At 64.0% G+C, this 12,945-nt stretch overlaps 2 protein-coding genes across 2 annotated transcripts; both read left to right on the plus strand.

Moving 5' to 3' along the window:
- The first annotated feature begins 1,118 nt into the window (after positions 1 to 1,118).
- SEC14L2 (SEC14 like lipid binding 2) lies at positions 1,119 to 4,997 on the plus strand. Its single transcript, XM_072351013.1, has 12 exons — positions 1,119 to 1,202; positions 2,226 to 2,301; positions 2,482 to 2,525; positions 2,625 to 2,684; positions 2,757 to 2,945; positions 3,318 to 3,413; positions 3,640 to 3,700; positions 3,775 to 3,858; positions 3,973 to 4,079; positions 4,158 to 4,297; positions 4,396 to 4,565; positions 4,654 to 4,997. The coding sequence occupies exons 1-12, from the start codon at positions 1,149 to 1,151 to the stop codon at positions 4,803 to 4,805; spliced, it is 1,233 nt and encodes a 410-aa protein (XP_072207114.1). The 5' UTR covers positions 1,119 to 1,148; the 3' UTR covers positions 4,806 to 4,997.
- A 2,582-nt stretch (positions 4,998 to 7,579) lies between these two features.
- Positions 7,580 to 12,686, plus strand: LOC140259554 (SEC14-like protein 2). Its single transcript, XM_072351006.1, has 12 exons — positions 7,580 to 7,988; positions 8,647 to 8,722; positions 8,903 to 8,946; positions 9,046 to 9,105; positions 9,178 to 9,366; positions 10,924 to 11,019; positions 11,282 to 11,342; positions 11,417 to 11,500; positions 11,596 to 11,702; positions 11,781 to 11,920; positions 12,037 to 12,206; positions 12,295 to 12,686. Exons 1-12 carry the CDS (start codon positions 7,680 to 7,682, stop codon positions 12,444 to 12,446), a joined length of 1,488 nt encoding a protein of 495 aa, XP_072207107.1. The 5' UTR covers positions 7,580 to 7,679; the 3' UTR covers positions 12,447 to 12,686.
- The last annotated feature ends 259 nt before the right edge of the window (positions 12,687 to 12,945 follow it).

The raw sequence follows: 12,945 nt of genomic DNA on the forward strand, positions 1-12,945 counted from the left end.
GGGTCCTCAAGCCCTGTAGGGCATCCCTGGTTCCTTGGGACACACGCAGCCCTCCTGGGCACACAGGCATCACTGCTCCCCACAGATAGCAGCACAACCCCTGCACCCCACTCCCAGGTGCCTCCATCCTGTCCCTGACCCCAATCTCTTATCCCTTTTTCCATTCCCTGTTCCCAGCTCCTGTTCCTATCTGTTGCCTTCCACACCTCCCACCCCTGCTCTCTGTACCCCCTACCCTGTCCCATCTCGCAGCACTGTCCCCACCTCTGTCCCCTTCTCCTCTTGTCTCTGTCTCCATTTCTGTCACCTGCCTCTCCCATTTCCCTGCCTTGTCCCTTCTTCCTACCTTCTCTCCCTGGTGTTCTGACCCCAGTCCCTCATCTCAGTCCTCCCATGTGCCTGAGCCTTGTCTGTATTCCTGCTTCTTTATATAACCCCACCTTTGTACCCTGTCCCATTTCCACTTCCCATCTCTGTCCCCTGTTTCCATCTGTCCCTTGTCCCAATGCCTCTCTATGTCCAACCCCTATCCTCCATCCCATCTCTTTCCCCACCTCCCACCCTGTCCCCAACTCTTCCTGCTCCATCTTTCACCCTGTTCCCGTCTCTGCCCCCTGTAACCATCTGTCAATAGCCCGAATGCTCATCCATGTCCCTGTCTCTGTCCCTGCCCAATCTCCAACCCTGTCTGCATCTGTTCTACTTCCACATCTCCCCTGCTGTCCCCATCCCCTGTCCCCTATACCCACCTCCTGTCCCTATCTCCACCTCTATACCCCCTTCACGTGTCCCCTGCCCCATCGCCGACCCCAATCCCCATTTTCTGTCTCTATCTCCCACTCTGTCCCCATCCGGTTCCTACCCCATCTCCTATCCCTTGCCCCCATCTCTGTCCCATCTCCTTCTGTCCCCTGCCGCAGCGTCCATCCCCATCCCCGTCCCCATCTCCCACCCCGTCCGCACGTGTCCCCTGCTCCATCTCCCACCCCGTCCCAGCCGCTCTCCGGGCCGTGCCCGCGAGGCCACCCGTGCCGGGCACAGTCCAAGGCCGGCACCGGGCGCTGGAGGCGGCACAGGGCGGAGCCGCCTCGCCCAGCTCCATCCCGGCCGCCCTTAAGAGGCGGCGCCGGGGGCGCGGAGCCGGCACCATGAGCGGCCGCGTCGGGGAGCTGAGCCCGCGGCAGGCGGAGGCGCTGGCGCAGGTGAGACCGGCACCGGGGAACGGGGGGGCGGCGGCGCGGGGCCCTTCGCTGCGCCCGCCTCGGCCGTGGGGTCCGCGGGGGTCCCATCACCTGCGGGACGCGGGACAGCGGGAGGCCCGATGACACGGCTTTGCTTCTCCCAGCACGGCGAGCATCCCGAGGGCTCCGCTTGCCCCACGTTCCCAGCGCGGAGCTCGGCACGCATTGGTCCCGCAGGACGGTGACACCGCTGGGTTTGTGCCGTGCCTCCCTCCGCCGCACAGCGCGTCCATCCTGCAATAACGCGGCACAGGGGAACGTCCCTCTGCCTGGGAAGGTGGAGGGTGCCCACCCGAAATGGTGGCTGTCACCTGCTGGGGGCCACCCGGCGGCTTTGCCTCGATTCACCCGGCTGGGGCTTATTGGCCTCTGTGGGCATCGATCAATGAGGGGGCAACAGTGGCTGGTTTATCTTATCGCGGGTAGGACCCGGCCGAACTCCGGCCCGCGGGCGATGACCCGGTCGGGTACGGCTGTGCCGGTGCTCAGCAGGGATTTGGGACGGGACACTGCGTGGTTGCAGCCCTGATGCAAGGAGCTGTGAAACCCGTCCCCTCCCACCCGCCACCGTGTTGTTTTCCTCTGGGTGAGGGAGTTAATCCCAGGTTTAATTACACCTAAATTCAGGCGGGGATAATCCGGTCAGCCTCGTTACGGGCTGGTACGGTGCATGGGGGGATTTGCACCGCCCGCCCCAGGACAGCATCCCGGCTCCCTGCCGACCTCGGGGCTGCCCCAGGGATACGCGGTGACTGCCCGCTGCAGGGAGCAGAGGGTGACAGCTCCATTTGGAGACCACGGGGCTGGTTTCTGGCTGACTGGTCTGGGGATGCCCTGCGCGTGGCAGCCGGCATGGGGACCCTGCTGTGGCAGGGAAGGGAGCAGAGACTGCTGGGTGCTGCCGGCTGCCCCGGGGACAAACGTCAGGCTTTGGGGACGAGGCCACATCCCCAGCCCCGCTGACGGTGCCGCCTCTCCCCACAGTTCCGAGAGAGCATCAAGGACGTGCTCCCCTCACTGCCCTCCCAGGACGACTATTTCCTCTTGAAATGGCTCCGAGGTAAGCCCGGGGGGCACGGTGGGGCCGGGACATCCCATGGGGGCTGCGGGCACCGCGCCGAGGTGCTGCCTGCAGCTGGACTTTAGCAAGCTGGCAGCGGGGCAGAGGGCGGCGGGTTCGGCGGCGACGTCCCGGCTGCGCCCCACGCGGGGCTGAGCTCCACTCTCTGCTCTCTCGCAGCGCGCGGCTTCGACCTGCCCAAGTCAGAGGCCATGATCCGCAAGGTGAGGGGGTCCCTGTGCGTGGGGAGCCCGGCCGAGGGACCGGGGTGTCCTTAAGACCCCGCGTGCCCTCACCCGGCTCGCTCTGCCTCGCCTTCGCAGCACGTGGAGGTCCGCAAACGCATGGATGCCGACAACATCGTTGCCTGGGAGGCGCCTGAGGTGGGGGTCCCCGGCCAGCAGAGGGTGCTCCCATCCTGAGATGGGTGTCCCCAGCTTGTGGTGCTCCTGCAGGTGATCAGGAAGTACATGGCTGGAGGCATGTGTGGATACGACCGGGAGGGCAGCCCCATCTGGTACGACATCATTGGGCCGCTGGACCCCAAGGGGCTGCTCTTCTCCGCCTCCAAGCAGGACCTGCTCAAGAACAAGTTCCGTGACTGCGAGCTGCTGCGGCTGGAATGTGAGAAGCAGAGCCAGAAGGTGGGAGCCTGCCTGGCTGTCCCCACACATCCGTGTCCCCTCCAAACCCACAAGACCACCCCTTCCTTCCTTCCCTATCCCCTCTGTCACCAGCCCTGATTCCTGCCAGCTCAAGTCCCCGCCTGCCCCTGTCCTGCCATCCGCTGTCCCTGCTGCCACCCATGTCCCTGTCCCAGCACTTGCCACTTTCTCCTGCGCTGATGCACCAGGGAATCGCTGGGCCTGTTGGGGGCAAAGGGAGCGTCACTGGGCTGCCCTGTGCAACAAGGGTGGCAATGAGCAGTGACAGCTGGCAGCAGGGACTTGGCAGTGGCTGATGCTTCTTGGTCCATGAACTCATTGTCCCATCTGACCCCTCTGTCCCTGTCCCAGCTGGGCAAGAAGGTTGAGATGGTGATGATGGTCTATGACTGCGAGGGCCTGGGCTTGAAGCACCTCTGGAAACCAGCAGTGGAGGCATATGGTGAGGTGAGGCTGGCAAGGATCACAGTAGCTACTGTGGTCAGAACTTCATCCCTTGTTTCCCTGGGCTGCAGGGTGACCCAGAAAAAGGAGCAGGGCCTCAGTGGAGCTTGGGCAGATGCATGGGGCCTCTGTTTATTGTCCCCATCTGCCCAAAGCCCATGGAGATGGGGCTACCAAGGGGGTGCTGGGGGCAGGAGGATGTGGATACAAAGCTCTCGCCATCCTGCAGCTCCTGGCGATGTTTGAGGAGAATTACCCTGAGTCCTTGAAGCGACTGTTAATCGTGAAGGGTGAGCAAGGTGTGGGCATTGCAGCTGGGCATCGTGCTGGGATGGCTGCCCTGACACCCAGCTCTGCCCACCAGCTCCCAAGATCTTCCCGGTGGCCTACAACCTGGTCAAACACTTCCTGAGTGAGGACACCCGCAAGAAGGTCGTGGTGCTGGGATGTGAGTGGGGCTGCAGTAACCCTCACCCTGTCCACACAACCTCGGGGGTCCCCACCTCAGGCCGAGGACCCCCTGCGGGTCTCATCCCCCCCTGACTGCCCTGCTGTCCCCCAGCCAACTGGAAGGAGGTGCTGCAGCAGTACATCGACCCCTCGCAGATCCCAGCGGAGTACGGGGGCACGCTGACGGACCCCGATGGGAACCCCAAGTGCCCCAGCAAGGTGAGGAGCGGCCCCCGCGGCGTGAAGGCCCCGGGACGGCCGTGCCCCGTGCCGGAAAGCGAAGGCGGCCCTTTGCAGATCAACTACGGAGGGGACGTGCCGAAGCGGTACTACGTTCGGGATCAGCTGGCGCAGCCCTACGAGCACACGGCGGTGGTCAACAGGGGCTCGTCCCACCAGGTGGAGTACGAGATCCTCGCCCCCGGCTGCGTGCTCAGGTGAGGGGGGTCCGTGGCGCGGGGCCGAGGCTCCGGAGGCGATGGGGGCTATAGGGGCTCCGGAGGCCGGCGGCGCTGAGCCCGGCTGTGTCCGGCAGGTGGCAGTTCAAGTCGGAAGGGGCCGACGTGGGCTTCGGGGTGTACCTGAAGACGAAGGTCGGGGAGCGGCAGCGGGCGGGCGACATGACCGAGGTGTTCCCCACCCAGCGCTACAACGCGCACATGGTGCCCGAGGACGGCTCCCTCACCTGCTCCACGCCCGGCATCTGTGAGTGCCCCCTCGCCCCCAGCCCCGCGGCCCGGCCCGGCGCCCTGACCTCCCTCCCCTCCCCCTTTTCCGCCCCCCGGTCCCGCAGACGTGCTGCGCTTCGACAACACCTACAGCTACATCCACGCCAAGAAGGTGAGCTACAGCGTGGAGGTGCTGCTGCCCGACGCCGCCTCGGCCCAGCAGATCCAGCAGCTCGGGGACAAGCCGGCCGAGGCGACCCCGGCCCACAGCCCGTGACGGCGGCGCCGAGGACGGAAGAAGGGGGGCCGGTGCCCCGCGGCTCAGGGACCCGTGGCGCCGTGCCCGGGGCCGTCGGCCCCTCTGTGCCTTACGCGGCCCCTACCGGCGGGGCTGGCTGCGGTCGCGGCAGTAAAGGGACGGACGGTGCCACGGCTCGGCTCTTTGTGCTCCCAGCCCGTCCCCGGCCCCGCTTCCCCTCATCCCGGCCCCTTCCCGCCGCTCTCGGCCGCCTCCCCCGGCCCCTTCTCCGGCCCTTCCTTCCCCTCCGAGCCCCCAACACGCTCCCGTTGCCCTCCCGTAGCTGCGGCCCCACAACCAGCCCCGCTTTCCTCTCGGCCCCGCAGCCCGGCTGCGCGTCGCACCCACGTGGCGCTCGGGTCACGTGGCGCTCGGGTCACGTGCCGCCCGGCTTTGCCTTCCCCGCCGCCATCTTGGAGCCGGGCGAGTGGGCGGGGCCAAGGGCGGTGCTCGGGGGGCGGGGTGTGGAGTGGTGACGTCAGAAGGGGCGGGGCGTCGAGCGGGCGCCGGCGGCAGCGCGCCATGGGGGCGGAGGAGCCCGACCTCTACCGGGACACGTGGGTCCGCTACCTGGGTGAGCTGCGGCACCGGGCACCGCTCAGCGGGTCGGGCGCGGGGAACCCGGTACCGGCCGTGACGGCGGGCACTGAGTACCGGCACCGCCGCCCGCACTCGCTACCGGCACCGGCCGTCGGCTCTGCCGCTCCCCGAGCTCCGCAGCTCCGGCTCTCCCCGTCCCCGCGTTCCCGTCCCGCTCAGCCCCGTGTGCCGCTCCCTCCCCGCTGCCCCCAGCTTTACCCCCCCGCTGTCCCGGCTCTGGGTGTGCGAGTCTTTGTGCCCCAGACACGGGACGAGGACGGGGAGTAAAGGTGGGCGTGGAGGTCTCTGCTCTTCTTCCAGGCTCACGATGAAGCTGTTAAACAGGACTGGGCTCAGTGCTGACTGTGCGCTCTGCTTGTTACTGACCAACAGGCCGAGATGCAGTAATGGGGATGGGGTTGGGATTGGGGTGGGGAAGAGAAAGAGAACGTGAAGGGGAAAGGATTTGGGATGAGAAGGATAAAGGAGAAGCTGGAAGGGATGGGGTTGCAGATGGGTAGTGGAAAAATGTGCATGGAATTGGATGGAGATGGAGATAAGCACAGAGAGAGGCACTGGTACCAGCCATGGGATGGAGACTGGTCTGGGGGCAGGGACAGGTACTGGGACTGGGCTGTGATTGGGAACCACCACTGGGAGCAGGGAAATGACAGCGACAAGGCCCAGCACCAGCACTGGGAGAGCACCGAGCATGGGGACAAGGCTGAAGCCTGAAGGGACAATGGGCTCCAATCTGTGCCCCCTCAACATGTCACCACAAACACATGTCCAGACACACACGTGTGCAATGCTGGCACAGCACTCCACAACCCCTTGAGACTCAAGCCAGGGACAAGCCTGTGGGGCTGTGCCAGAGGCAGTGGGTGCACATTGAGACACAGAATCATAGAATCACCAAGGTTAGAAAAGCCCTACAGGATCATGCAGTCCAAACATCCACCCGTCACCAACAGTTCTCACTAAACCATGTCCCTCAACACAACATCCAAATGTTCCTTGAACACCCTGGTCTCCATCAAGACAATCTGCTCCATAACCTTCCCTGGCACCGAGGTCAGGCTCACAGGCCTGTATTTCCCCAGATCCTCCTTACCATCCTTCTTGTAGATGGGAGTCACGTTGGCAAGCCTGCAGTCTTCTGGGACCTCACCAGTCAACAAGGAGCGCTGATAGATGATGGAAAGCAGCTCGGCTCCCACCTCCACCAGTTCCCTGAGCACTCTCAAGTGAATCTCATCCAGCCCCATGGACTTGTGGCAGCCCAGTTGGAGCAGCAGGTCTCTGATTGTGCCCTCCTGAATCGCGGGGGGTTTTGTCTGCCCCCCAGCTGAGACTACCAGGTCAGAGAGAGGAGTACCCTGAGGAAAACTGGTCTGACCTTTAAAGACAGGCGTAAAGAAGGCATTCAGAACCCCTGCATTTTCCTTATCCTCAGTGGTCACATTCCCAGCCTCATCCAGGAAAGGATGGAGATTCTCCTTCATCCTCCTCTTCCTGTTGATGTATTTGCAAGACTTTCTTGTTCCTTTTTACCCCAGCGGCCAGGTTGAATTCCAGCTGGGCTTCTGCCATTCTGATTCTCTCTCTGCACATCTTAACGACTTCTCTGTATTCATTCTGAGTTGCCCGTCCTTTCTTCCACGGGCGGCAGATTCTCTTTTTCTCCCGGAGCCCCAAGAATCGCTCCCTATTCATCCACGCCGCTCTTCTTCCCCGCCGACTCCCTTTGCGGCTCCTGCGCCTTTAAGACTTCCTTCCTGAAGAGCCACCAGCCGTCTCGGACCCCTTGACTCTCTCAGACCGAACCCCAGGTCACTCCCCCTGCTGGGCTTCTGAACAACTCGAGGTCCGCCCTCCGGAAGCCGCACGTCGCAGTTTTGCTGCTCCTCCAAGAATCGAGAACTCCATCATTTCACGCTCGCTCTGTCCAAAAACTCCCTTGACCTCCACATCTCCCACCAGCCCTTCCCTGCTGGTGAACAGCAGCTCTAGCGGGGCAGCCCCTCCCGTAGGCTGCATGACCAGCTGCATCAGGAACTTGTCCTCCATTCACTGCAGAGATGTCCCAGGCTGCTTCCGCGCTGTGCTGTGCTCCGAGTCCGTCGGGGAAGTTGAAATCCCCGCTGAGGACAAGGACGTGCTGGCGCAGCGTCCACCAGCCGCTCGTATATCACCTCGTCTGACTCTTCATCCCGGTTCGGCGGTCTATAGCAAGCGCCCACCAGGCTGTCTGCCTTGGCAGCCCTTCCCCTGATGCGTCCCCACCAGTTCCTACCCCGTCTCGTATCCGCGGCCGCCATCTCTGTCCCATCTCCTCCTGTTCCTGCCGCAGCGTCCATCGACGTGTCCGCTGCTCCATCTCCCACCCCGTCCAGCCGCTCTCCGGGCCGTGCCCGCGAGGCCACCCGTGCCGGGCACAGTCCAAGGCCGGCACCGGGCGGAGCCGCCTCGCCCAGCTCCATCCCGGCCGCCCTTAAGAGGCGGCGCCGGGGGCGCGGAGCCGGCACCATGAGCGGCCGCGTCGGGGAGCTGAGCCCGCGGCAGGCGGAGGCGCTGGAGGAGGTGAGACCGGCACCGGGGAACGGGGGGGCGGCGGCGCGGGGCCCTTCGCTGCGCCCGCCTCGGCCGTGGGGTCCGCGGGGGTCCCATCACCTGCGGGACGCGGCAGCGCAGGGACGCGGGACAGCGGGAGGCCCGATGACACGGCTTTGCTTCTCCCAGCACGGCGAGCATCCCGAGGGCTCCGCTTGCCCCCCGTTCCCAGCGCGGAGCTCGGCACACATTGGTCCCGCAGGACGGTGACACCGCTGGGTTTGTGCCGTGCCTCCCTGCCCCGACGCAAGGAGCTGTGAAACCCGTCCCCTCTCACCTGCCCGCCACCGTGTTGTTTTCCTCTGGGTGAGGGAGTTAATCCCAGCTCTAATTACACCTCAATTCAGGCGGAGATAATTTGACCAGCCTCCTAACGGGATGTGCCGGTGCATGGGGGGGATTTGCACCGCCCGCCCCAGGACAGCATCCCGGCTCCGTGCCGACCTCGGGGGTGCTCCAGGGATACGCGGTGACTGCCTGCTGCAGGGAGCAGAGGGTGACAGCTCCATTTGGAGACCACGGGGAGCAGAGACTGCTGGGTGCTGCCGGCTGCCCCGGGGACAAACGTCCGGCTTTGGGGACGAGGCCACATCCCCAGCCCCGCTGACGGTGCCGCCTCTCCCCACAGTTCCGAGAGAGCATCAAGGACGTGCTCCCCTCACTGCCCTCCCAGGACGACTATTTCCTCTTGAAATGGCTCCGAGGTAAGCCCGGGGGGCACGGTGGGGCCGGGACATCCCATGGGGGCTGCGGGCACCGCGCCGAGGTGCTGCCTGCAGCTGGACTTTAGCAAGCTGGCAGCGGGGCAGAGGGCGGCGGGTTCGGCGGCGACGTCCCGGCTGCGCCCCACGCGGGGCTGAGCTCCACTCTCTGCTCTCTCGCAGCGCGCGGCTTCGACCTGCCCAAGTCAGAGGCCATGATCCGCAAGGTGAGGGGGTCCCTGTGCGTGGGGAGCCCGGCCGAGGGACCGGGGTGTCCTTAAGACCCCGCGTGCCCTCACCCGGCTCGCTCTGCCTCGCCTTCGCAGCACGTGGAGGTCCGCAAACGCATGGATGCCGACAACATCGTTGCCTGGGAGGCGCCTGAGGTGGGGGTCCCCGGCCAGCAGAGGGTGCTCCCATCCTGAGATGGGGGTCACCAGCTTGTGGTGCTCCTGCAGGTGATCAGGAAGTACATGGCTGGAGGCATGTGTGGATACGACCGGGAGGGCAGCCCCATCTGGTACGACATTGTCGGGCCGCTGGACCCCAAGGGGCTGCTCTTCTCCGCCTCCAAGCACGATCTGATCAAAAACAAGTTCCGTGACTGCGAGCTGCTGCAGCTGGAATGTGAGAAGCAGAGCCAGAAGGTGGGAGCCTGCCTGGCTGTCCCCACACATCCGTGTCCCCTCCAAACACACAAGACCACCCCTTCCACCCTCAGCAAGTTTGCTGATGATACACAGTTTAGAGGATGTGCAGACAAACCTGAAGGCTGTGCTGCCATTCAGAGAGACCTGGACAGGCTGGAGAGCTGGGCAGTAAGAAACTAGATGAGGTTTAACAGAAGCAGGTGTAGAGACTTGAACATAGAGAGGAAGAATTGCATGCACCAGTACAGGCAGGTGGATGACCTGCTGGAAAGGAGCTCTGCAGGGAGGGACCTGGGTGTTCCAGTGGACGGCAGGGTGAACATGAGCCAGTAGTGTGACCTGTTGGCCAAAAAGGCCAATGTCAATGGAATAATACAAGTGCCTAGTTGTAATTACAGAGTAAATAACCAGAGAGTATCTAAGAAAAGACTCACCAGTGCTGAGGCTTTTAGTTGAGATGGATGCTTGTCAATGTTGAGGCTCACCACAAAGACTCCAGAAAGAGATGCTACCTTAGTGGTGGTCAGCACTGAAATGGGATCTAGGAGAGGTGGAGTCAAGCTCCAGCCCTTCCAGGAGCACAGCTGAATTACCTTCACCTGTACAGCTGACTCATCGCTGGATGGTTAATCAGAGGTTCAGGCTGGGATCAACAGTTTCCCTTACAGGGGCGCATTAAAAAGAGCGTGGCCAGCAGGTTGATGGAGGTGATCTTCCCCCTCTACTCTGCCCTGGTGAGGCCTCATCTGGAATATTGTGTCCAGTTCTGGGCTCCCCAGTACAAAAAAGACAGGGATCTCTTGGAAAGAGTCCAATGGAGGGCCACAAAGATGGTGAAGGGCCTGGAGCATCTCACCTATGAGGAGAGACTTAGGGAACTGGGTCTGTTTAGCCTTGAGAAAAGAAGGCTGAGAGGGGACCTGATCCAGGTCTATAAATATCTGAGGTGTGGGGGGGCAAAGTGGTGAGGAAAGACTCTTTTCAGCAGCGTGTGGAGGCAGGACAAGGGGAAATGGGCAGAAACTGGAGCATAGGAAGTTCTGCATGAATGTGAGCAAGAACTTCTTTACGGTGAGGGTGATGGAGCACTGGGACAGGCTGCCCAGGGGGTTGTGGAGTCTCCTTCTATGGAGATACTCAAGACCCGCCTGAATGCTGAGCTGAGTGACCTGGTGTAGGGAACCTGCTTTGGCAGGGGGCTGGACTCGATGATCTCTGGAGGTCCCTTCCAAGCCCTACCATTCTGTGATTCCCTATCCCTTCTGTCACCAGCCCTGATTCCTGCCAGCTCCAGAAGTCCCCACCCGCCCCTGTCCTGCCATCCGCTGTCCCTGCTGCCACCCATGTCCCTGTCCCAGCACTTGCCACTTTCTCCTGCGCTGATGCTCCAGGGAATCACTGGGCCTGTTGGGGGCAAAGGGAGCGTCACTGGGCTGCCCTGTGCAACAAGGGCAGCAATGAGCAGGGACAGCTGGCAGCAGGGACTTGGCAGTGGCTGATGCTTCTTGGTCCATGAACTCATTGTCCCATCTGACCCCTCTGTCCCTGTCCCAGCTGGGCAAGAAAGTAGAGACGGTGCTGCTGGTCTGTGACTGTGAAGGCATGGGCTTGAAGCACCTCTGGAAGCCAATGGTGGAAGTAAATGGAGAGGTGAGACTTGCATAGACCACAGTGGCTACTGAGGTCAGAACTTCATCCCCTGTGTCCCGGGGCTGCGGGGTGACCCAGGGACTGGCTGTGAGTCGGGTCCCAGGGGCTGATGCCTCCAAGGCCTCAGTGGAGCTTGGGCAGATGCATGGAGCCTCTGTTTAGGGTCCCCACCTGTGCATGCAGATGCCCCATGCAAATGGGGCTGCCCCAGGGGGTGCTTGGGGCGGGAGGATGTGGAAGCAAAGCTCTCCCCATCCCGCAGATCATGATGATGTTTGAGGAGAATTACCCTGAGTCCTTGAAGTGCATGATCATCATAAAGGGTGAGCAAGGTGTGGGCATTGCAGCTGGGCATCGTGCTGGGATGGCTGCCCTGACACCCAGCTCTGCCCACCAGCTCCCAAGATCTTCCCTGTTGTCTACAACCTGATCAAGCACTTTGTGAGCGAGGAAACTCGCAAGAAGGTCGTGGTGCTGGGATGTGAGTGGGGCTGCGGTAACCCTCACCCTGTCCACCCAGCCATGGGGGTCCCTGCCTCAGGCCGAGGACCCCCTGACTGCCCCGCTGTCCCCCAGCCAACTGGAAGGAGGTCCTGCAGCAGTACATCGACCCCTCGCAGATCCCAGCAGAGTACGGGGGCACACTGACGGACCCCGATGGGAACCCCAAGTGCCCCAGCAAGGTGAGGAGCGGCCCCCGCAGCGTGAAGGCCCCGGGACGGCCGTGCCCCGTGCCGGAAAGCGAAGGCGGCCCTTTGCAGATCAACTACGGAGGGGACGTGCCGAAGCGGTACTACGTGCGGGATCAGCTGGCGCAGCCCTACGAGCACACGGCGGTGGTCAACAGGGGCTCGTCCCACCAGGTGGAGTACGAGATCCTCGCCCCCGGCTGCGTGCTCAGGTGAGGGGGGTCCGTGGCGCGGGGCCGAGGCTCCGGAGGCGATGGGGGATCCGGAGTCTATGGGGGCTATGGGGGCTCCGGAGGCCGGCGGCGCTGAGCCCGGCTGTGTCCGGCAGGTGGCAGTTCAAGTCGGAAGGGGCCGACGTGGGCTTCGGGGTGTACCTGAAGACGAAGGTCGGGGAGCGGCAGCGGGCGGGCGACATGACCGAGGTGTTCCCCACCCAGCGCTACAACGCGCACATGGTGCCCGAGGACGGCTCCCTCACCTGCTCCACGCCCGGCATCTGTGAGTGCCCCCTCGCCCCCAGCCCCGCGGCCCGGCCCGGCGCCCTGACCTCCCTCCCCTCCCCCTTTTCCGCCCCCCGGTCCCGCAGACGTGCTGCGCTTCGACAACACCTACAGCTACATCCACGCCAAGAAGGTGAGCTACAGCGTGGAGGTGCTGCTGCCCGACGCCGCCTCGGCCCAGCAGATCCAGCAGCTCGGGGACAAGCCGGCCGAGGCGACCCCGGCCCACAGCCCGTGACGGCGGCGCCGAGGACGGAAGAAGGGGGGCCGGTGCCCCGCGGCTCAGGGACCCGTGGCGCCGTGCCCGGGGCCGTCGGCCCCTCTGTGCCTTACGCGGCCCCTACCGGCGGGGCTGGCTGCGGTCGCGGCAGTAAAGGGACGGACGGTGCCACGGCTCGGCTCTTTGTGCTCCCAGCCCGTCCCCGGCCCCGCTTCCCCTCATCCCGGCCCCTTCCCGCCGCTCTCGGCCGCCTCCCCCGGCCCCTTCTCCGGCCCTTCCTTCCCCTCCGAGCCCCCAACACGCTCCCGTTGCCCTCCCGTAGCTGCGGCCCCACAACCAGCCCCGCTTTCCTCTCGGCCCCGCAGCCCGGCTGCGCGTCGCACCCACGTGGCGCTCGGGTCACGTGCCGCCCGGCTTTGCCTTCCCCGCCGCCATCTTGGAGCCGGGCGAGTGGGCGGGGCCAAGGGCGGTGCTCGGGGGGCGGGGTGTGGAGTGGTGACGTCAGAAGGGGGCGGGG

The sequence above is a fragment of the Excalfactoria chinensis genome, chromosome 16 (assembly GCF_039878825.1).
Source record: "Excalfactoria chinensis isolate bCotChi1 chromosome 16, bCotChi1.hap2, whole genome shotgun sequence".
NCBI lineage: Eukaryota > Metazoa > Chordata > Aves > Galliformes > Phasianidae > Excalfactoria > Excalfactoria chinensis.

Excerpts from the sequence above, each read along its gene's own strand:
- LOC140259554 (XM_072351006.1), top strand. The coding sequence starts at position 7,680 with ATGCGTCCCCACCAGTTCCTACCCCGTCTCGTATCCGCGGCCGCCATC. Across the intron at positions 8,723-8,902 it reads CCTCTTGAAATGGCTCCGAG|CGCGCGGCTTCGACCTGCCC; the intron begins GTAAGCCCGGGG and ends GCTCTCTCGCAG. Across the intron at positions 11,020-11,281 it reads TGGTGGAAGTAAATGGAGAG|ATCATGATGATGTTTGAGGA; the intron begins GTGAGACTTGCA and ends CCCATCCCGCAG.
- SEC14L2 (XM_072351013.1), top strand. The coding sequence starts at position 1,149 with ATGAGCGGCCGCGTCGGGGAGCTGAGCCCGCGGCAGGCGGAGGCGCTG. Across the intron at positions 2,526-2,624 it reads CAGAGGCCATGATCCGCAAG|CACGTGGAGGTCCGCAAACG; the intron begins GTGAGGGGGTCC and ends TCGCCTTCGCAG. Across the intron at positions 2,685-2,756 it reads TTGCCTGGGAGGCGCCTGAG|GTGATCAGGAAGTACATGGC; the intron begins GTGGGGGTCCCC and ends GTGCTCCTGCAG.